The sequence below is a fragment of the Mesoplodon densirostris genome, chromosome 11 (genome assembly GCF_025265405.1).
Source record: "Mesoplodon densirostris isolate mMesDen1 chromosome 11, mMesDen1 primary haplotype, whole genome shotgun sequence".
Classification (NCBI taxonomy): domain Eukaryota; kingdom Metazoa; phylum Chordata; class Mammalia; order Artiodactyla; family Ziphiidae; genus Mesoplodon; species Mesoplodon densirostris.
The window spans coordinates 48,830,113-48,851,862 of NC_082671.1; the positions used below are offsets into that span (position 1 = coordinate 48,830,113).

Sequence of the window (21,750 nt, forward strand, 5' to 3'; positions counted from 1 at the left end):
GGCCCTCGGCCTGAGCAGCCTGGCAGAGGAGGTGGGCGAAGTGGGAGATGCGGGAGCTGTGCGGCTAGCTAGGTGCGGGGGACGGGGTGGGGGGCGACGCCACGCAAGCGAAGTAGGCGAGGGGTTTTGATGGGGGCTGAGGGCTGTGAGGCTGCGGAAATGCCCGGATGAGTCAAGGCCTCAGCCGGTGTTCTAGTTACGCGACCAATGAAATGTCTCGCCCTCAGCCAGGATCTGGCGAGACCTTCCTGAGCCAGATATACATGCTTAGATGGTACAGTAGGACTGCTGTGGTGAGAGGTGAGCTATTGGAACCTCTGGAGCGGCTCAGACTTCAAGGCCAGGAAGGCTTCCTGAAGTAAGAGCACCTAAACTGAAGTGGGAAAGCTGGGGAAGGGAGACGTAAAGCAGAAGGCAAAGCAAGTGTAGAGGTTGGGATTTGAGACAATGTGGGCATTGGGGGAGCCCAATTTCTGTAATGCACATTGATCTTATCATTAATTGTTTTGTAGTAGTTTACCTTCGACTGGTCACCTCAGGGTGAGCTGATTAAGTCAAATGTAAGGACCTGCAGGGACTTCCCTGGTGGTCCAGTGGTTAAGACTCTGTGCTTCCACTACAGGGGACGCGGGTTCATGCCTCCAAGCGCACCCCCTCCCCCCCAGAATTTAAGAACCTGCCTGGAAGTTGGGGACAAAGCCTGACTAAAGGTCACTGCACCCCCCCCCACACACACACACCAGTCCCCAGCCTGAGAGGTACATTATTCCTTGCCCCATCAGAACCCCCAAGATGCCCCTTGACATTACAAACACTGTGGGAAAAGAGTGCAGATAAGTGGCACATAAAATTAACCACCATAGTAATAATAATACAATGTGTGTGTATAATTTTAGTTTTTTTTTTTTTTTTTTTTACTGTTTTCTGTTATCTTTCAGAGACTGAAGAGAGAAACCATGCCTTAAAATTTTTGATCAGGATATATAAGAGAAAAAACTAAGTTAAAGGCTTCTTCCTGGTTTTGTATTTGATTTGATTCTTTTTGGAGTCCAGGATTGTGTATGACCCTTCTTCCCTTTAGCAGATCCATTTACTATGGTTTTGGATATGCAGTAGTAGGCTTGGACCCTGCTTTGTACTTAGGGGTATAAGTATGCTCAGCATAATGAAAAGAAATTTTTCAGTGTGCAAAGGAGGAGAGAGAGGAAAGAAGCAGGCAGCCCCACAACATGGCAGAAGGCCAGGCCCGAGCCAAAAAGATACCTGTGAGAGTTTCACTGTGGTGGGTTGACCCATGGTTTTTAAGAACAATGATGTGTAATGTTTGGTTTTCAATTGTTTTATCATTGCTATCTTGAGCTGTGCTAAAGGTTTCCTCAGTTAACCCGACTCCTTCAGTAACAAGGGCACAGTGTGGGCTTGTGGTAGTCTGGGAGGCTGGTCACATGGTGGGGAATGAAAGTAGGGGTCAGCAAAAGGACAGCGCTGTTCTCATATCATCCTCCTAGTTTGTCATGGTTGGCTGCATTAAATCAAAGGAGCCTATTAGTTGAGCCTTACAGGTGGTAACAAGTGGAAAGAGAACAGAAGCTCCTGGGCTGAGCTAAAATCAGTGGGAGGGAAGCAGGTAGTATTGGATAAACAAGTTGCAGCATGAACTGACCTAACCCAGGAGCAGAACAGGAAATAAATTGACTGTTCCCCAAATAGTTTAGTGAAAGATGATACTTGAAAGGAGGGAAACTCAGTTGGGGTGTGTTTCTGTGGGGGAGGGTTGTGATCAGATTCGGTATGGCATTGTAAGCTGGGCAAGATGACTGGTCTTGCTGTGGCAGATAACAGACATTCAACAGATTTCTTTTCCATATCCTGATCAAAAACAGGTGCATGCAGCCAAGTCATGAAAGAGCAATGAAAAATGCAGTGGCCCAGTACATGCAAAGGTCCTAGGCCTGGATTTCCTCTGTCTTCTCCAGGTCTTCACTCTTCTCTCCTGCACTGCTACTTCCTTTCTTTGTGGGATCAGTCCAGTCAGCAGACAGATATTCTCTGGTGTGGTAGGCAGCCTCCAAGATGGCCTTTAATTAGCCTTGTCTCCTGGTATTCATACCCTTTGTTAGCCCCCTCCCCTAAGTTGGCAACTCTAAGTTGGCTAGGTTTAGTGACATACTTGTAGCAAACAGATGGTGGCAGAGGGGATGGGCTGTCCCTTCCAAGACTAGATGATAAAAAGATTGTGACTTGTCTTGAACATTTTCTCTAGCTCTCTTGCTCTGAGGGAAGTTGGCTGCCATATCATGAGCTGCCCTGTGGAGTAGCCTACAGTCATAGTCGGTCTAACAGCCTACGAAGAAGCAAACCACACCACATGAGTGAGCTAGGAAGCAGATCTTTCCCAGGTCAAACCTTCAGATGAGACCACAGTTCTGGCTAAGATCCTAACTGCAACCTCTTGAGAGGCCTGAAGCCAGAGACATCCCCCAAGCCACACTCAAAATTCTTGACCCACAGAAGTTGTGAGATAACAAAATTTTGTTGTTTTAAGCTGCTAAGTTTTGGAATAATTTGTTACATAGCAGTAGATAATGCATCTTGTTTCTCCTATCTCTGAAGGAGGATGAGGGCATTAGTGCTGAGCCTGGGGCCTGGGGTAGGGTGGTGGGGTGATGTAGGGATGGTAGGGTTGATTGGGTCTGGAGTTAGGGGAGATTTTATTCTTCTTGGTTGTCTCTTGCTCCACTTGAGTTAGTGCTAGAAATCTTTTTTTTTTTTTTTTTTTGCAGTATGCAGGCCTCTCACTGTTGCGGCCTCTCCCGTTGCGGAGCACAGGCTCCGGATGCGCAGGCTCAGCGGCCATGGCTCACGGGCCCAGCCGCTCCGCGGCATGTGGGATCTTCCCGGACCGGGGCACGAACCCGTGTCCCCTGCATCGGCAGGCGGATTCTCAACCACTGCGTCACCAGGGAAGCCCAGCATGTGGGATCTTAGTTCCCCGACCAGGGATCGAACCCCTCATTGGAAAGAGGATTCTTTACCACTGGACCACCAAGGAAGTCCCCCTTCTTGGAGGGGGAAGAAGCCATGTCTTTTCATGGCTTAAGAGCTCATTTCTTTTTTGTGATCAATAATATTCCATTTTCTGGATATACCACAGTTCATCCATTCACCTATTGAAGGACATCTTGGTTGCTTCCAAGTTTTGGCAGTTATGAATAAATTTGCTGTAAACATCTGTGTGCAGGTTTTTGGGTAAACATAAGTTTTCAGCTCCTTTGGCAAATACCAAACAGTGCAATTGCTGAATCATATGATAAGAGTATGTTTAGTTTTGTAAGAAATTGCCAAACTGTCTTCCAGAGTGTCTGCACCATTTTTGCATTCCCATTTGCAATGACTGAGAGTTCATGTTGTTTGTGAGCATTTGGTGTTACAAATGTTTTGGATTTTGGCTATTCTAATGGGTGTATTAGTGGTATCTCATTGTTTTAATTGGCATCTCCCTGATGACACGATGTGGCTCATCTTTTCACATGTTTATTTGCCATCTATATATCTTATTGATGAGATGTCTGTTAAGGTCTTTGGCCCATCTTTTAATTAGGTTCTTATTGTTGAGTTTTAAGAGCTCTTTGTATTTTTTGGATAACAGTCCTCTGTTAGATATGTCTTTTGCAAATATTTTCTCCCAGTCTGTGGCTTGTCTTTTTCTTTGTCTTTCACAGAGCAGAAACTTTTAGTTTTAATGAAGTCCAAGTTATCAATTCTTTCTTTTATGGATCATACTTTTGGAGTCATTGACAAACCCAAGGTCATTTAGATTTTCTCCTATGTTATCTTCTAAGAGTTTTATACTTTTGTGTTTTACATTTAGGTCTGTGGTCCATTTTGAGTTAATTTTTGTGCAGGATATAAAGTCTGTGTCTAGATTCTTTTTTTTTTTTTTAATGTGGATATCCAGTTGTTCCAGCACCACTTATTTAAAATCCTGTCTTTGCTCCATTGTATTGTCTTTGCTCCTTTGTTGAAGATCAGTTGACTGTATCTATGTGGGTCTATTTCTGGGCTGTCTGTACTGTTCCATTGATCTATTTGTCTGTTCTTTTGTGAATATCACCCTGTCTTGATTACTGTAGCTCTGTGTTATGTCTTTTTTCTTAACTTTTTTTTTTTTTTTGGCCACTTGGCATGTGGGATCATAATTCCCTGACCAGGGGTTGAACCTGTGGCCCCTGCAGTGGAAGTGTGGTGTCTTAACCACTGGACCACCAGGAAAGTCCCACTATGGTATGTCTTGAAGTCAGGTACTGTCAGCTCTCCAGCTTTGTTCTTCTCCTTCAATATTGTGTTGTCTATTCTGAGTCTTTTTTCACTGTGTATAACCTTTAGAAGCAGTTTGTTGATATCCACAAAATAACTTGCTGGGATTTTGATTGGGCTTGTATTGAATCTGTAGAACAAGTTGGGAAGAACTGCCATCCTGACAATGTTGTCTTTCTATCCATTAACATGGTGGACAGGTGTCCATTTATTTAGTTCTTGTTTGATTTCTTTTATCAGTTTTATAATTTTCCTCATATAGATCTTGTACATATTTTGTTAGATTTATACCTAAGTATTTCATTTTGGGGGGTGCTAATGTAAATAGTATGGTATTTTTAATTTCAAATTCCAGTTGTTCATTGCTGGTATATTCAAAAGAAATTGACTTTTGTATATTAGCCTTGTATCCTGCAACCCTGCTGTAATCACTTATTAGTTCCAGGAGTTTCTTTGTCAAATCTTTTGGGATTTTCTAATAGATTAACATATCATCTGTGAACAAAGACGATTTTATTTCTTCCTTCCCAATCTGTATACCTTTAATTTCCTTTTCTTATCTTATTGCATTAGGACTTAACAGTATGATGTTGAAAAGCAGTGGTGGGAATCCCCTGGCAGTCCATGGTTAGGACTTGGTGCTTTCACTGCCAGGGCCTGGGATCAATCCCTGGTCGGGGAACTAAGATCCCACAAGCTGCACAGCGCAGCAAAGAAAAAATAAAGTCCACTCTTACCAATTCTATTTAACATTATACTAGAAATCCTAAGCAGTACAACAAAGCAAGATAAAGGCATACAGGGCTTCCCTGGTGGCACAGTGGTTAAGAATCCGCCTGCCGATGCAGGGGACACAGGTTCGAGCCCTGGTCCAGGAAGATCCCACATGCCATGGAGCAACCAAGCCTGTGCGCCACAGCTACTGAGTCTGTGCTCTAGAGCCCACAAGCCACAACTACTGAGCCCACGCGCCACAACTACTGAAGCCCATGCGCCTATAGCCCATGCTCCGCAACAAGAGAAGACAATGAGAAGCCCGTGCACCGCAACGAAGAGTAGCCCCTGCTTGCTGCAACTAGAGAAAGCCCACGTGCAGCAATGAAGACCCAACGCAGCCAAAAATAAATAAATAAAATAAATAAATTTATTAAAAAAATAAAGGCATACAGACTTTAAAGAAAGATATAAAACTGTCTCTATTCACAAATGCCACTATCTCAGTAGAACCCCTCCCCCCCAAGAAAATCTATTTTAAAAGCTCCTCAAACAAATAAGTGAATTTATAATAAGGTTACAGGACAAAATTCCTCTTTTTATATATTAGCCAGCAGTTGGAAACTGAAATTTAAACATTTAAAATACCTATAAGAAAAAAGAAAAGTAGTAATTAGGTATAAATCTAACAAAATATGTGCATGGTCTCTGCCAAAAACTACAAAACACTGAAGAAAAAAGATCAAACACTAAATAATTGGAAATATATTGTGTTTATGAATTGGATGAATATTGTTAAATGTCAGTTCTTCCCCAGTTGATCTGTGTATAGTTTTAACACAATCCCAGTCAAAATCCCAGCAGGATCTTCTTTTATAGATACAGACCAGCTGATTCTAAAATTCATATAGAAAGGCAACGAAACTGGAATGGCCAAAACAATTTTAGGGGAAAAATAAAAAATAAAACTTGAAGAATTCATACCACCTGATTTCAAGACTTACTATGAAGCTACAGTAATCAAGACAGTGTGGTTTTGGTGAAAGGATAGACACACATAGATCAATGGAACATAGTCTGTATGAAACCAGTCCTTTGGAAATCTGTTGAGACTTAACTTTACTGCCCAAATTATATGGTTCTGTTTTCATAAATACTCTTATGTGTTATTTACAGTTGTACTTTCTACATCAAATTTCACTGATTAAAAGATGTATGTTTTTCATATTTAAACATCTCTGAAATCAGCATGCATCTGGCCATCAATGGCATGGCGTAGTTTAACTGGCAGTGGCTTTTCTTTCTTAGTGGTACTTAAGATATAGCTTGCTTTACAATCAACGGTGGCTTACAGTTTATGAAATTTAGTATGTTAGGTCAAGTTTTTTTTATTGTTCAGGTCTTTGTACTGATGATTTTCCTGCTTTTTGTATCAATTATGAGAGAGGTATGTTAAATTCTACTAAGATTGTGAATTTTTCTTTCTCATTATATTTCTGCATTTTGCTTAACATCTTGACCCTGTATTATTGGGTGTGTCCAAGTTTAGATGTGTTTTATCTTCCAAGTGAGTTAAATCTTTTTTCATTTTATAGTGACCATCTTTGTCCCAAGTAATAATTTTTTCCTTTAAAGGCTATTTTGTTCAATATAAATATAGTTATACTAATGCTTTCTTTTGGCTAATATTTGGCTGGTATAACTTTTTCCATGCCTTTACTTTCAAACTTGCTGTATCCTTATATTTTAGATTTACCCTTTATATAAACAACATATAGCTGGATTTTGTTTTCTAATTCCATGTGACAATTTTTAATATTTAACTAATGCGCAGTGCATTTTTATTTATTATCATTACTAATACACATAGATTTCTATAATTTTATTTTGGGCAATTTGTCCTGCCTGTTTCTTTTCTCTCCTTTCTTATCTTTTGGATTGATGAGTGTTTATGAATTAAAAAAATTTTTTTTAGCAAGCATTTTTTCCAGATGTGATATTAAATTCTAAGAGTAGTCAGTTGGAAAAAATAATGCTCTGATGCTCAGGTTTTTTCCAAAACAAAGTATTAAGTTACCATAGCTAGAATCCTAAGTGTTCTTTGGTCTGAATTAAGGTACCGTTTATAAACTTGTAAAAAAGGTACTACAATCTGACATGTGTTATTTATGTATTCATACAATAAATATAAAAACATGGACTGGTTCCATACTAAATTCATGATAGTGGTTTCCTTCAGGGAGGGAAATTGGACTAGGGAAAGAAAGGTGAGGAATTTATCTGTACATCCTTTCTCTTCAGAAAATGATCTGAAGTAAAGGCAACAAAATGTTAACAGTTATTAGTTATGGATGGCGCATGTACAGGATTTGATATGTTAACTTCTGTAGTTTTCTATATATTTATTTTTAAAAGTTTGTAAAACTTCCGTGATTTTGAAATGGAGGTTGCCATCTAGTGGACACATTTAAATAGAACTTTTTAAATCTTTGATGTTGAGTGCAGAAAGATTCAATGAAAAAAGCTTTTCAGACTTTCTAACACATGCAAGACAGAAGGTACACTCTGGTGGCTAAGACCACAAACTTTGGAGTTGATCAGACCTAGGTCTGAACCCTAGTTTTGTTATTTACCATTTAACCTTGGGCAAAGTATCAAACCTCTCTGTGCCTTAGTGAGTTTGAACCCCAGACCCTCCTTCATTTTAACCAACATGATAGAGCACGCCTTTAAACCAGGTGAGCCCTGCCCGAGACTGTGGGGATACAGAAAAGCACAAAAGAGACAGTCTCCCCCTCACGGTTGATAAAGGAGTGTGTTGGGCGGGGATGTGCTACTATTTCATATTGAATGGTTAGAGGTTAGGTTTATATCTGAGATCCCTAGTTATTAATACTCATATAACTTTAGGTAAGTACCAGTCTCACAGGATGACATTAATATCGAAGTTCCACAAGAGATAGAACTCTGCCTTGTTTGTCACTCCTCCTAGTAATGCTTGGCATATAAAAGGCCTTCAATAAATATTTGCTGAATGAATGAATGTCATTACTTTTACAGTTTCTTATGCATAGTAGATACTCAATAAATAGTAGATATTAAGGAAACAGTAAGACTGTGTATGTTATGTACATAGGTAACCCTAGATTTTTCTTTTTTTTTTTTTGGCTGCATTGGGTCTTCATTGCTGCGTGCGGGCTTTCTCTAGTTGGCGGTGAACAGGGGCTACTCTTCATTGCAGTGCATGGGCTTCTAATTGCAGTGGCTTCTCTTGTTGTGGAGCACAGGCTCTAAGCTTGTGGGCTTCAGTAGTTGCAGCACGTGGGCTCAGTAGTTGCGGCACGTGAGCCCTAGACCGCACAGGCTTCAGTAGTTGCAGAACGTGGGCTAAGTAGTTGTGGCTCGCAGGCTCTAGAGCGCAGGCTCAGTAGCTGTGGCACACAGGCTTAGTTGCTCCGTGGCATGTGGGATGTTCCCGGACCAGGGCTCGAACCCGTGTCCCCTGTATTGGCAGGTGGATTCTTAAACACTGTGCCACAAGGGAAGTCCAAGCCTAGATTTTATAATAAATTAAACTGACAAATATTTATCTAAGTTAAAAACATATATACTTATTGAAGGCAGCAAACTATTAAATATATCCAGTCAATTTTGAGGAAAAGGATTTCAACCATGAAAGGGCAAAGACTTGGCTTCTAATGCCTATCTATGTTTGCTACAAAGAAATTTACACTGATAGGGCTTCCCTGGTGGTGCAGTGGTTGAGAGTCCGCCTGCCGATGCAGGGGACACAGGTTCATGCCCCGGTCCGGGAAGATCCCACATGCTGCAGAGCGGCTGGGCCCGTGAGCCATGGCTGCTGAGCCTGCGTGTCTGGAGCCTGTGCTCCGCAACAGGAGAGGCCGCAACAGTGAGAGGTCCGCGTACTGCACAAAAAAAAAAAAAAAAAAAAAAAGAAATTTACACTGATAAAAGGGGATTGAGTTATCAGAATCTCTCTTAGAAAAAAAAGTTAAATGGCCTAAACCTCCTCCAACTGACTCCCTCAAAGACTTCTGCCAGGAACTTCCCTGGCGGTCCAATGGTTAAGACTCCACCCTTCCACTGCAGGGGGCGAAGGTTTGATTAAAAAAAAAAAAAAAAGACTTCGCCAAACACTCCCTAGAGTGGCCTTCTGAATTCTACAACCTTGATATAAGTGTTCCTTTACTTTGTTTTATAGCAAAAAAAGCAGTATTTATTAAAAATAAAAACCTACTTTGTATAACAGAGTAAATAATATTATATGATTACTGCAATTAGATTGTGACATACTTTGACATTATTTCATTTCACTATAACCTGTGACTTTTCCTTTAACTTAGATATCAAGTCCCGGGTCAAATTTACTCACTTTATATCATTTCAGCATCTTTTCTGGGAATTTGAACTGCAGTTACGACAACTTTATATTCCAAAGCATAATACATATTTTTTATTAGAGTATAATTGCTTTACAATGTTGTGTTAGTTTCTGCTGTACAACAAAGTGAATCAGCTATATGTATACAATATCCCCTCCCTCTTGAGCCTCCCTCTCACCCCCTGCATCCCACAGCTCTAGGTCATCACAGAGCACCAAGCTGAGCTCCCTGTGCTATGCAGTAGCTTCCCACTAACTATTTTACACACAGTAGTGTATATATGTCACTGCTACTCTCTCAGTTTGTCCCACCCTCCCCTTCCCCACACTCCCATGTCTGCAAGTCCATTCTCTACATCTGTGTCTCTTTTCCTGCCCTGCAAATAGATTCATCAGTACCATTTTTCTAGATTCCATATATATGCGTTAATATATGATATTTGTTTTTCTCTTTCTGACTTACTTCACTCTGTATGACTGATTCTAGGTTCACCCACATCACTACAAATGACCCAATTTTGTTCCTTTTTATGGCTTAGTAATATTCCATTGTATATATGTACCACATCTTCTTTATCCATTCATCTGTCGATGGACATTTAGGTTGTTTCCATGTCCTGACTACTGTAAATAGAGCTGCAATGAACATTGGGGTACCTGTATCTTTTTGAATAATGGTTTTCTCAGGGTATATGCCCAGTAGTGGGATTGCTGGGTCATATGGTAGTTCTGTTTTTAGTTTTTTAAGGAAGGAACCTCCATACTGTTCTCCATATGGCTGTATCAATTTACATTCCCACAAACGGTGCCAGAGGGTTCCCTTTTCTCCACACCCTCTCCAGCATTTATTGTTTTCTTTTTAAGTTTTTATTTATTTATTTATGGCTGCATTGGGTCTTTGTTGCTGCCTACAGGCTTTCTCTAGTTGGGTCGAGCGGGGGCTACTCTTGGTTGTGGTGCATGGGCTTCTCGTTGGGGTGGCTTCTCTTGTTGCAGAGCATGGGCTCTAGGCACACGGGCTTCAGTAGTTGTGGCACATGGGCTCAGTAGTGTGGCTCGTGGGCTCTAGAGTGCAGGCTCAGTAGTTGTGGCACACAGGCTTAGTTGCTCCGTGGCATGTGGGATTTTCCTGGACCAGGGGTCGAACCCATGTCCCCTGAATTGGCAGGTGGATTCTTAACTACTGCGCCACCAGGGAAGTGCCCTCTCCAGCATTTATTGTTTGTAGATTTTTTGATGATGGCCATTCTGACCAGTGTGAGGTGATACCTCATTGTGGTTCTGTTTTTTTTTTTTAATTGGGGTACAGTTGTTTTACAATGTTGTGTTAGTTTTTATTGTACAGCGAAGTGGAGTTCCTTATGCTATACAGCAGGTTCTCATTAGTTATCTATTTTATACATATCAGTGCAGCAGTCCCCAACCTTTCTGGCACCAGGGACCGATTTCGTGGAAGACAATTTTTCCACAGGGCAGGGGAGATAGTTCAGGTGGTAATGTGTGCAATGGGGAGTGGCAGATAAAAGTTCACTCGCTCACTGACTGCTCACCTCCTGCTGTGTGGCCCAGTTCCTAACAGGCTGCAGATCAGTACTGGTCCATGGCCCAGGGGTTGGGGACCCCTGTATTAGTGTATAAATGTCAATCCCAGTCTCCCAATTCACTACCCCCTTTCCCCCTTGGTGTCCATACATTTGTTCTCTACATCTGTGTCTCTTTCTGCCTTGCAAACTGGTTCATCTGTACCATTTTTCTACATTCCACATATATGCATTAATATACGATATTTGTTTTTCTCTCTCTGACTTACTTCACTCTGTATGACAGTCTATAGGTCTGTCTATGTCTCTACAATTGACCCACTTTCATTCCTTCTTATGGCTGAGTAATATTCCATCATATGTATGTACCACATCTTTTTTATCCATTCATCTTTTGATGGACATTTAGGTTACTTCCATGTCCGGGCTATTGTAAATAGTGCTGCAGTGAACATTGGGGTGCATGTGTCTTTTTGAATTATGGTTTTCTCAGGGTATATGCCCTGAGGGATTGCTGGGTCATATGGTAATTCTGATTTTAGTTTTTTAAGCAACCTCTATACTGTTCTCCATAGTGGCTGTATCAATTTACATTCCCACCTACAGTGCCAGAGGATTCCCTTTTCTCCACACCCACTCCAGCATTTATTGTTTGTAGACTTACTGATGATGTGAGGTGATACCTAATTGTAGTTTTGTTTTGCATTTCTCTAATAATTAGTGATGTTGAGCATCTTTTCATGTGCCTCTTGGCCATCTGTGTGTCTCCTTTGGAGAAATGTCTATTTATGTCTTCTGCCCATCTTTCGATTGGGTTGTTTGATTTTTTGGTATTGAACTGCATGAGCTGCTTGTATATTTTGGAGATTAATCCTTTGTCGTTTGATTCATTTGCAAATATTTTCGCCCATTCTGAGGGTTGTCTTTTCATCTTGTTTATGGTTTCCTTTGCTGTGCAAAAGCTTTGAAGTTTCATTAGGTCCCATTTATTTATTTTTGTTTTTATTTTCATTACTCTAGGTGGTGGGTCAAAAAGGATCTTGCTGCAGTTTATGTCAAATAGTGTTCTATGTTTTCTTATTTTTTTTAAAAAATTATTTATTTATTTTTGGCTGTGTTGGATCTTCACTGCTGCGCACAGGCTTTCTCTAGTTGTGGTGAGCAGGGGCTACTCTTCTTTGAGGTGCTCGGGCTTCTCATTGCAGTGTCTTCTCTTGTTGTGGAGCACGGGCTTTAGGTGTGCGGGCTTCAGTAGTTGTGGCTTGTGGGCTCTAGAGCAGAGGCTCTGTAGTTGTGGCACATGGGCTTAGTTGCTCCGCAGCACGTGGGATCTTCCCGGACCAGGGCTCAAACCGTGTCCCCTGCATTGGCAGGCAGATTCTTAACCACTGTGCCACCAAGGAAGTCCCCATGTTTTCTTCTAAGAATTTTATAGTGTCTGGCCTTACATTTAGGTGTTTTAACCCATTTTGAGTTTATTTTGTGTATGGTGTTAGGGAGTGTTCTAATTTCATTCTTTTACATGTAGCTGTCCAGTTTTCCCAGCACCACTTATTGAAGAGATTGTCTTTTCTCCATTGTATATTCTTGCCTCCTTTTTCGTATATTAGGTCACCGTAGATGCTTGGGTTTATCTCTCGGCTTTTCTGTCCCGTTCCATTGATGTATATTTCTGTTTTTGTGCCAGTACCATACTGTCTTGATTACTGTAGCTTTGCAGTATAGTCTGAAGTCAGAGAGCCTGATTCCTTCAACTCTGTTTTTCTTTCTCAAGATTGCTTTGGCTATTCAGGGTCTTCTGTGTTTCCATACAACTTGTAAAATTTTTGTTCTAGTTCTGTGGAAAATGCCATTGGTCATTCAATAAGGATTGCATTGAATCTGTAGATTGCTTTGGGTAGTATAGTCATTTTCACAATGTTGATTCTTCCACTCCAAGAACATGATATATCTCTCCATCTGTTGTGTCATCTTTGATTTTTTTCATCAGTGTCTTACAGTTTTCTGCATACAGGTCCTTTGCCTCATTAGGTAGGTTTATTCCTATGTATTTTATTCTTTTTGTTGCAATGGTAAATGGGATTGTTTCCTTAATTTCTCTGATTTTTTTGTTGTTAGTGTATAGGAATCCAAGAGATTTCTGTGTATTAATTTTGTATCCTGTGACTTTACTAAATTCATTGATTGGCTATAGTAGTTTTCTGGTGGCATCTTTAGGATTTTCTGTGTATAGTATCATGTCATCTGCAAACAGTGACAGTTTTGCTTCTTATTTTCCAATCTGGATTCCTTTTCTTTCTTTTTCTTCTCTGATTGCTGTGGCTAGGAGTTCCAAAACTATGTTGAATTATAGTGGTGAGAGTGGACATCCTTGTCCTCTTCCTGATCTTAGAGGACTTGCTTTCAGTTTTTTTACCATTGAGAATAATGTTTGCTGTCAGTTTGTCATATATGGCCTTTATTATGTTGAGGTAGGTTCCCTCTGTGCCCACTTTCTGGAGAGTTTTTATCATAAATGTGTGTTGAATTTTGTTGGAAGCTTTTTCTGCATCTGTTGAGATTATCATATGGTTTTTCTCCTTCAATTTGTTAATATGGTGTATCACATTAATTGATTTGCATATATTAAAGAATCCTTACATCCCTGGGATAAATCCCACTTGATCATGGTGTATGATCCTTTTACTGTGCTGTTGGATTCTGTTTCCTAGTATTTTGTTGAGGATTTTTGCATCTGTGTTCATCAGTGATATTGGTCTGTAATTTCCTTTTTTTGTAGTATCTTTGTCTGGTTTTGGTATCAAGGTGATGGTGACCTCGTAGAATGAGTTTGGGAGTTTTCCTGTCTGCAGTTTTTTGGAAGAGTTTGAGAAGGATAGGTGTTAGCTCTTCTCTAAATGTTTAATAGACTTCTGTGAAGCCACCTGGCCCTGGGCTTTTGTTTGTTGGAAGATTTTTTTTTTTTTTTGCGATATGCGGGCATCTCACTGTTGCGGCCTCTCCCGTTGCAGAGCACAGGCTCCGGACGCGCAGGCTCAGCGGCTATGGCTCACGGGCCTAGCTGCTCTGTGGCATGTGGGATCTTCCCAGACCTCAACCACTGCGCCACCAGGGAAGCCCCCTGTTGGAAGATTTTTAATCACAGTTTCAATTTCAGTGCTTGCAGTTGGTCTGTTCATATTTTTTATTTCTTCCTGGTTCAGTCTTGGAAGGTTGTACTTTTCTAAGAATTTGTCCATTTCTTCCAGGTTGTCCATTTTATTGGCATATAGTTGCTTCTAGCAGTCTCTTATGATCCTTTGTATTTCTGTGGTGTCCATTGTAACTTCTCCTGTTTTTTTTTTTTTTGCGGTATGCGGGCCTCTCACTGCTGTGGCCTCTGCCATTGTGGACCACAGGCTCCAGACACGCAGGCTTAGCGGCCATGGCTCATGGGCCCAGCTGCTCTGCAGCATGTGGGATCTTCCCGGACTGGGGCACGAACCCAAGTCCCCTGCATCGGCAGGTGGACTCTCAACCACTGTGCCACCAGGGAAGCCCTGTAACTTCTCCTTTTTCATTTCTAATTTTATTGATTTGCGTCTTCTCCCTTTTTTCCTTGATGATTCTGGCTAACGGTTTATCAACTTAGTTTATCTTCTCAAAGAACGAGCTTTTAGTTTTACTGATCTTTGCTGTTGTTTTCTACATTTCTCTTTCATTTATTTCTGCTCTGATCTTTATGATTCCTTTCCTACTACTAACTGTGTGGGTGTTTTTTTTTGTTTGTTTTGGGTTTTTTTTTTTGTTTTGGTTTGTTTTTTGTTCTTTCTCTAATTGCTTTAGGTGTCAGGTTAGGTTGAGATTTTTCTTGTTTCTTGAGGTAGGATTGAATTGCTATAAACTTCCCTCTTAGAACTGCTTTTGCTGCATCCCATAGGTTTTGGGTCGTGTGTTTTTGTTGTCATTTGTTTCTATGTATTTTTCAATTTCCTCTTTGATTTCTTCAGTGATCTCTTGGTTACTTAGTAGTGTATTGTTTAGCCTCTGTGTGTTTGTGTTTTTTCACTTTATTTTCCTGTAGTTGATATCTAATCTCATAGTGTTGTGGTCGGAAACCATGCTTGATATGATTTCAATTTTCTTAAATTTACCAAGGCTTGATTTGTGACCCAAGATGTGATCTATCCTAGAGAATGTTCCGTGTGCACTTGAGAAGAAAATGTATTCTGCTGCTTTTGGATGGAATGTCTTGAAGATATCAATTAAGTCCATCTGGTCTAGTGTGTCATTTAAGGCTTGTTTCCTTATTAATTTTCTGTCTGGATGATCTGCCCATTGGTGTAAGTGGGGTGTTAAAGTCCCCCACTATTATTGTGTTACTGTTGATTTCCCCTTTTGTGGCTGTTAGCATTTGCCTTATGTATTGATGTGCTCCTATGCTGGGTGCATAAATATCTACAATTGTTATGTCTTTTTCTTAATCGTTATGTAGTGTCCAGGGCATAATACATTTTAACTGGAGAAAAACACAGGTTTAACTAGTAACTTCAATATAATAACTGCTGAATGACTAAATGTATATGGTAAGATTTCCAAAGCTCTAAAACATGCCCATTCTTTATGCTGTATTCCAGCGGTCCCCAACCTTTCTGGCCTCAGGGACCGGTTTCGTGGAAGACAATTTTTCCACAGACCCCGGGGGGGATGGTTTTGGGATGATTCAAGCACATTACATTTATTGTGCACTGTATTTCTATTATTAATACATTGTAATACATGAAATAATTATACAGCTCACCATAATGCAGAATCAGTGGAAGCCCTGAGCTTGTTTTCATTTGCCACTCACTGATAGGGTTTTGATATGAGTCTGCAGGCAGTTGATTTATTATGGTCTCTGTGCAGTCAAACCTCTCTGCTAAGGATAATCTGTATTTGCAGCCACTCCCCAGCGCTAGTATCTCCGCCTCAGCTCCACCTCAGATCATCAGGCATTAGATTCTCACAGGAGGTGGAGCTCAGGAGGTAATGTGAGCGATGGGGACTGGCTGGAAATACAGATGAAGCTTTGCTCGCTTGCCCGCTCCTCACCTCCTGCTGTGTGGCCTGGTTCCCAACAGGCCGTGGACCCGTACTGGTCCATGGCCTGGGGGTTGGGGACCCCTGCTCTGTTCAGTAAAATTAAAGGGTTATCATATTTTATATGCTCAAGATGTGTTCGTGGGCAATAATGTGTTTCCATCATATAACAAATTAGTAAATTGATTATTTAAAATAGTAAATTGAACTAAGGAACTAATTTCTTTGGTCTGATGAATTTCTGAAGTCTAATAATTTCAGGTTTGTACTACAATCACCTTTCAAGTGTCATAAGCCCCACACTGAATTCAAATTAGAAAAAAATCTAGAAAGATAATTTGGTATGCATTTATGGAATCCTCAGTGGCTTGCCCATGCCTGTTACATATAGCTAAACTAGGTAACATGATCTAGTGAGCAACAGGCTGTGGAGAATTTACAAATATGTGTGGATGTCCAGTTGTTAAGGTACTAAGAGCTAGGCTACTGGAGCTAAACACAACACCTACCCAATATATTATCTTTTAAAACACTCTGGATATAACCCACTGACCCCATACCTCCTAATATTCTTTAGCCTAATGGGTGACTATTTTGAGACTCAGGCTTTACACAGGACAGGGATATAAGTAATCCCACTGGTGATCAAACTTTATCTTTCTTTACATAAACTGCTGCCAGGTCAACAAAATCCCATTTTAAAAGATGCCGTTAATGAAAATTTTTACTAGGATTAATCACAAATTTATCTGTTAGGTTACGATTTCTACATGACAGGCTCCTTAACCATGTCCTAAACACGTGTAGAACAAAATATTTAGCTATCTTCATTTTGTTATAATTGGTTCTGACTGAATCAAAACATATAAACATATCCCCTTAAATAAAATACGCAGTGTAGCCCAGATTTGTAAATTTATCCTCATTTTAAAACTAGAAATGCATTATAGTTAGTATAATTAACACAGTGGCTATCAGGAAGCTTGTCATTCATATATTAAGCAATATATTTTACATTCAGCAAACTTAATTTTATCAAATGTCCTTTAATTTCATAGACAACAATATGATACATATTGTATAAGAAGCACACAATAGTTTTGCAGTACAATTTCAAAGTGTATACAAATTGGAATACAGAGGTTAAACACTGGTGTGCTGACAGCATTTTTGAACTCTGGATAAACTGCATACAAAACTTACAATTCAAATATTAGCCAATCTGGAAACTTTACTTCCTATAATATAAAAATGATACTTTGAGATGCAAAATATTTTTTACTAACAAACTATATAAACATTTAAAATAATCATTAAAAACTCAACTTTAGAATTTATAAAGATTAGCTATAAAAATATATTGGCAGTCACATTTCTTATAAATGTACCATTCACTACATTACAAAATAGTCTCTCACATAAAATTGCCCTAGTAACTGTACTATTTTAGAATCTGATAAACCTTACATTAAACCAATTATAAAGTCCTCTTGGAAAACTTTGGTATGCATCTTCAGAAGGTTTTTAAAATACTCTAACATCTCAAGGGCCTGTAAACATTCCATTCTATTAAAGCACAACAGAATAAGTAATGTATATTTAACTGCATACAGAATACAGAATCAAAAAACAATTTATTAAATATTTGTAGAAAATCACCATTCCCAGAGTAACCAAAAAACAAACCATTTAAAAGTATCAAACTTTTAAACAATTCTCTTTCCATTCTGATAAAAAAATTTTACAAAATCACCACACTCCATTCATGTACCTTAGATGCCTTTTAGGACAAGGCCTCAAAAATAGTTAACCCAGTCTCAAAAATCCTCTCAAGTCCAATAAACAAACTTTTAAAAACCCATTTAAGACCTGATGATAGAGCAAGTATACATAATCAGAACACATAATTTATATATTTAGTTGTATATTAGATTTTTTCTATTTGTAATTTAGAATTTATTGGCAGAAATTGCACACACACACAATTGAAAAGGTAAATTTTAGGAAACAGTAAAAAATGCAAACCTATAGGGTAAACTGATTTATTTTTAAAAATCTATTTATCAAATTTCATCTTATCTGCCATTTTTGGAATATGACAACTATTGTTATTTAGAAAATATGAATTTGTGAAAGTTCATTTCTTGTTTCTTGAGTATGTTTAATTTTTACAGAGCTTCCAGTTGTGCCAGTAACCTCCTTGAGGTGTTTTTCCACTTTATCCTCTGTCACCAGATCTCCTGCGTAAGATATTTATCTTTGAGTTGCAAAAGCCTAAATAAAAAGCTTCACTTTTGACCTTTTAATTCATAAAACTTCACTAAAAAAAGAAAAGAAATTCCGTCTAATTTTTAGGCAAGTCCACAAAAATATTTTCTTTCTTAAGTAAGAATCAAACACTTTTATTAGAATAAAGATCCTTCAAAGTTTTCAACTCTTCTATTAGAGTTTTATTTTGATTTTCCAGGACTGCAACTCGATTTTCCAGACATTTCACATATTCTTTCTTCTTTCTGCGACATTCTCGAGCAGCTTCTCTAAATGTAAGCATTAAAAAAACCAATGTTAGAAAAAAGTTCACATTCCTTAAATGGTAAATGCACTTCAGTAATCTTCCCTGGTCATCATTTTTTCCTCATTAAAAAAAATTAAGGTATGATCTATATACAGTGAAACACAATGATCTTCAGTGCAGAATTCAGTCAGTTTTGGCAAATGCATATACCTGTATAACCCACCCACCCATCAAGACATACATTTATTTTTATTGCCCCAGAAAGTTCCCTCATGCCCATTCATCTCCCCAAGCAACTACTGTTTTGATTTTTATCACCATAGATGAAATTTTTCCTATTCTAGAACTTCAGATACCAGAGTCATACAGAAATGTACTCTTGTGTCTGATCTCCTTTCACTCAGTATATTTTTGCGGTTTATCTGTGTTACTGTGCAGTGGTTTGTTCCTTTATATTGTTGGGCATATTCCACTGTATGAATATCATTACAATTTGTTGATCCATTCTCTTGGGCTGTTTTCTAGTTTTAGCTGCTATGCATGTTCTTGTGCCAGTCTCTTTGTGAACATATGTCCCATTTCTCTTGGATAAATACCAATAAATGAAATTTATGGGTCCTCTTATTAACTTTTGGCACATAGATTCTCTAATTTTTATTTATTGAGTTTTAATTACAAACTGCTTTCATTCTCAGTTTTGTACATGTCCTGTTAGAATATTTCTATGGATTTACATTCAAGTTTTACATACATATAGAAGTAAAAAGTATTATTTTGAGTATTTTTTATACTATGGACTGTAGATATTATCTGCAACTTGCTTTTTTTACACATACTATTTTAATGATGTTTCTATTGATACACTGGTACACAGTTCTTTGCCACGTGGACATTTCATTGTTAATTAATTTTCACTTCCCTAACTACTAGTGTGATGGAGCATATTCTCAAAAATTTAACGGTCTTTCGGATCTGCTCTTACATAAGTTGCCTATTCATACCCTTTTCCATTCATACATTTTGCCCATTTTACAATTAGAAATTATTTGAAAGATGAACAACCTAAGAACTCCCAGTGCATTATACATAGTAACCCTTTATCTGTTTCTACATTATTTTCTAATCTACCACTTGATTTCTGATATTTTTATAGTAACCCTTTATCTGTTTCTACATTATTTTCTAATCTACCACTTGATTTCTGATATTTTTATTTCTTAATGCAATAAATGCTCTTTTTTAAAGTCTTTTTCTTGGCTTAGATTAAAATGTGATACACTATGTATTTCTCTCTAAATTTTATCTTAAAGATTTTATTGCTTAATTTTCACAGTTAAGTCTTTAATCCATCTGCAATTACTTCTGTATATGGTATAAAATAGGAGTCCAATTTAATTTTCTTCCAGATGTGGAGTTGTGTCAGTATCATTTCAAAAATATATTCAACATTTTTTCAGTTGGGTTATACTTCTCATTAATTCAGAAGATCTTTATATTTTTTCAAACAAATCTGTTTGTTTTTGGTTAGATATATTGCAAACATCTTCTATAGGTTTGAAGCTTATATTTTCACTCACTTTATCTTTTGATGAACAGAAGTTACTCGTTTTAATGAGGATTCATCAATTTTTCATGTTAATTTTTTTTGTGTTTATGTGTGTTGTTTTAAGGAATCTTCCTTATACTTGAAACCATGAGATTATACATTTTCACCTAAAAGTTTTTAAAATTTCACCTTTCACATATATGTTTTTAATCCATTTAGCATGATTTTTGTGTATGGTGTGAGGAAGAAATCCAATATTTTTTTTCACATATAAATAACTATCTTAGCACCATTTATTGGAGTCCCTCCTTCCCCCAATAATCTGCCCTACCAGGGTTTCATGTATTCACAGATCTGTTTCTGGGCTCCCTACTCTATTTCACTGGTGATTTTGTTTATCTCAATGCCAATATCACATGATTTGAATTACCACAGCTTTAAACAAAACTTGATATCTCCTCACCTTATTCTTGTCTGGAATATTTTGGCTGCTCTTGGCCCTTTACTCTTCTACAAATTTTAGTATCAACTTGTCAAGTTCTTCAAACAACCTGTTTGGGTTTTGATTGGAACTGCATTGAATCTATGGATCAATCGGGGGGAAAAATAGTCATCTTTATAATAGTGAGTTTCCATATCTATGGACATAGTATATTTCTCCATTTATTTAGGTCTTCCTTAATGTCTTTCAGAAACATTTTACAATGTTTTCCGTAAATGTCCTGGACAGCTTTTGTTAGATTTATTCTCACATATTTTATTTGTTGATGATAATATAAATGATATCTTTTTAATAATTATTTACCAAACTCTTTATTGATGGTGTGAAGAAATAGTTGATTTTTGAAAACTGATTTTATATCTAGTAAACTCATTACTTACAATAATTTTTCTCTAAGTCCATTTGGTTTGTTTTTTTTTTAAATCAAGCAATCATATAAAAGTAATAGTTTCTATTTTTTTCATTTAAATCCTTGTAATTTCCCCTCCCTTTTCCTGTTTTACTAAACTGACAAGGGCTTCTGGTACAAATGTTGAAAAGAACTGGTTCTTTTTCAATTTCAAATAGTTTGCAGATGATCTTCCTGGATATTCTAAGCAGATGAATATATCTTTGCTAATAATAATAGTTTTATTTTTCCTCTCCAATTTTTATCATTTTTATAGTCTCTTGAGCTTTGATGATTTACAATGACATCCTTTTTTTAAATACAAAAGACACACTTCTTTCCCTCTCTCCATTAGATTACTGAAGACTTCACAAAACTCATTCTGTCGTCTGCTCTTTCTGCTGACACTTGCTCCTGAAAGGCAGTGTGGGATTCCCTAAGACTTTGGACTCTAAAACTTGGACCCATGAATTTAAACCCTACCTCTATCAGTTACTGAGCAGTGTAACCTTGGTCAAGTGACTTAACTTCTCTAGGCCTCAGTTTCCTCATCTCAAAAAAATGGAAATAATTTTTTGTGACAGTTGCCTAAGGAGTTGGCACATATAATGGAGGCCTAATTCCTTGGGTAGTCTGATTTTTCTTTTTTTTTTTTTTGCGGTATGCGGGCCTCTCACTGTTGTGGCCTCCCCCGTTGCGGAGCACAGGCTCCGGACGCGCAGGCTCCGGACGCGCAGGCTCAGCGGCCATGGCTCACGGGCCCA

At 38.4% G+C, this 21,750-nt stretch overlaps 1 protein-coding gene across 6 annotated transcripts in view; it reads right to left on the reverse strand.

The window, feature by feature from the left end:
- Window positions 1-17,081: 17,081 nt before the first annotated feature.
- Window positions 17,082-21,750, reverse strand: part of ATF1 (activating transcription factor 1) — a 55,083-nt gene continuing 50,414 nt past the window's right edge. For 5 of the 6 annotated variants that reach the window (XM_060111740.1, XM_060111738.1, XM_060111739.1 and 2 more), the window contains one exon: window positions 17,082-18,572. In XM_060111740.1, the coding sequence (XP_059967723.1) occupies window positions 18,428-18,572 (145 nt within the window). In that variant the 3' untranslated portion in view covers window positions 17,082-18,427. The remainder of the gene's footprint in view (window positions 18,573-21,750) is intronic. The other variant, XM_060111741.1, reaches the window with a different exon arrangement.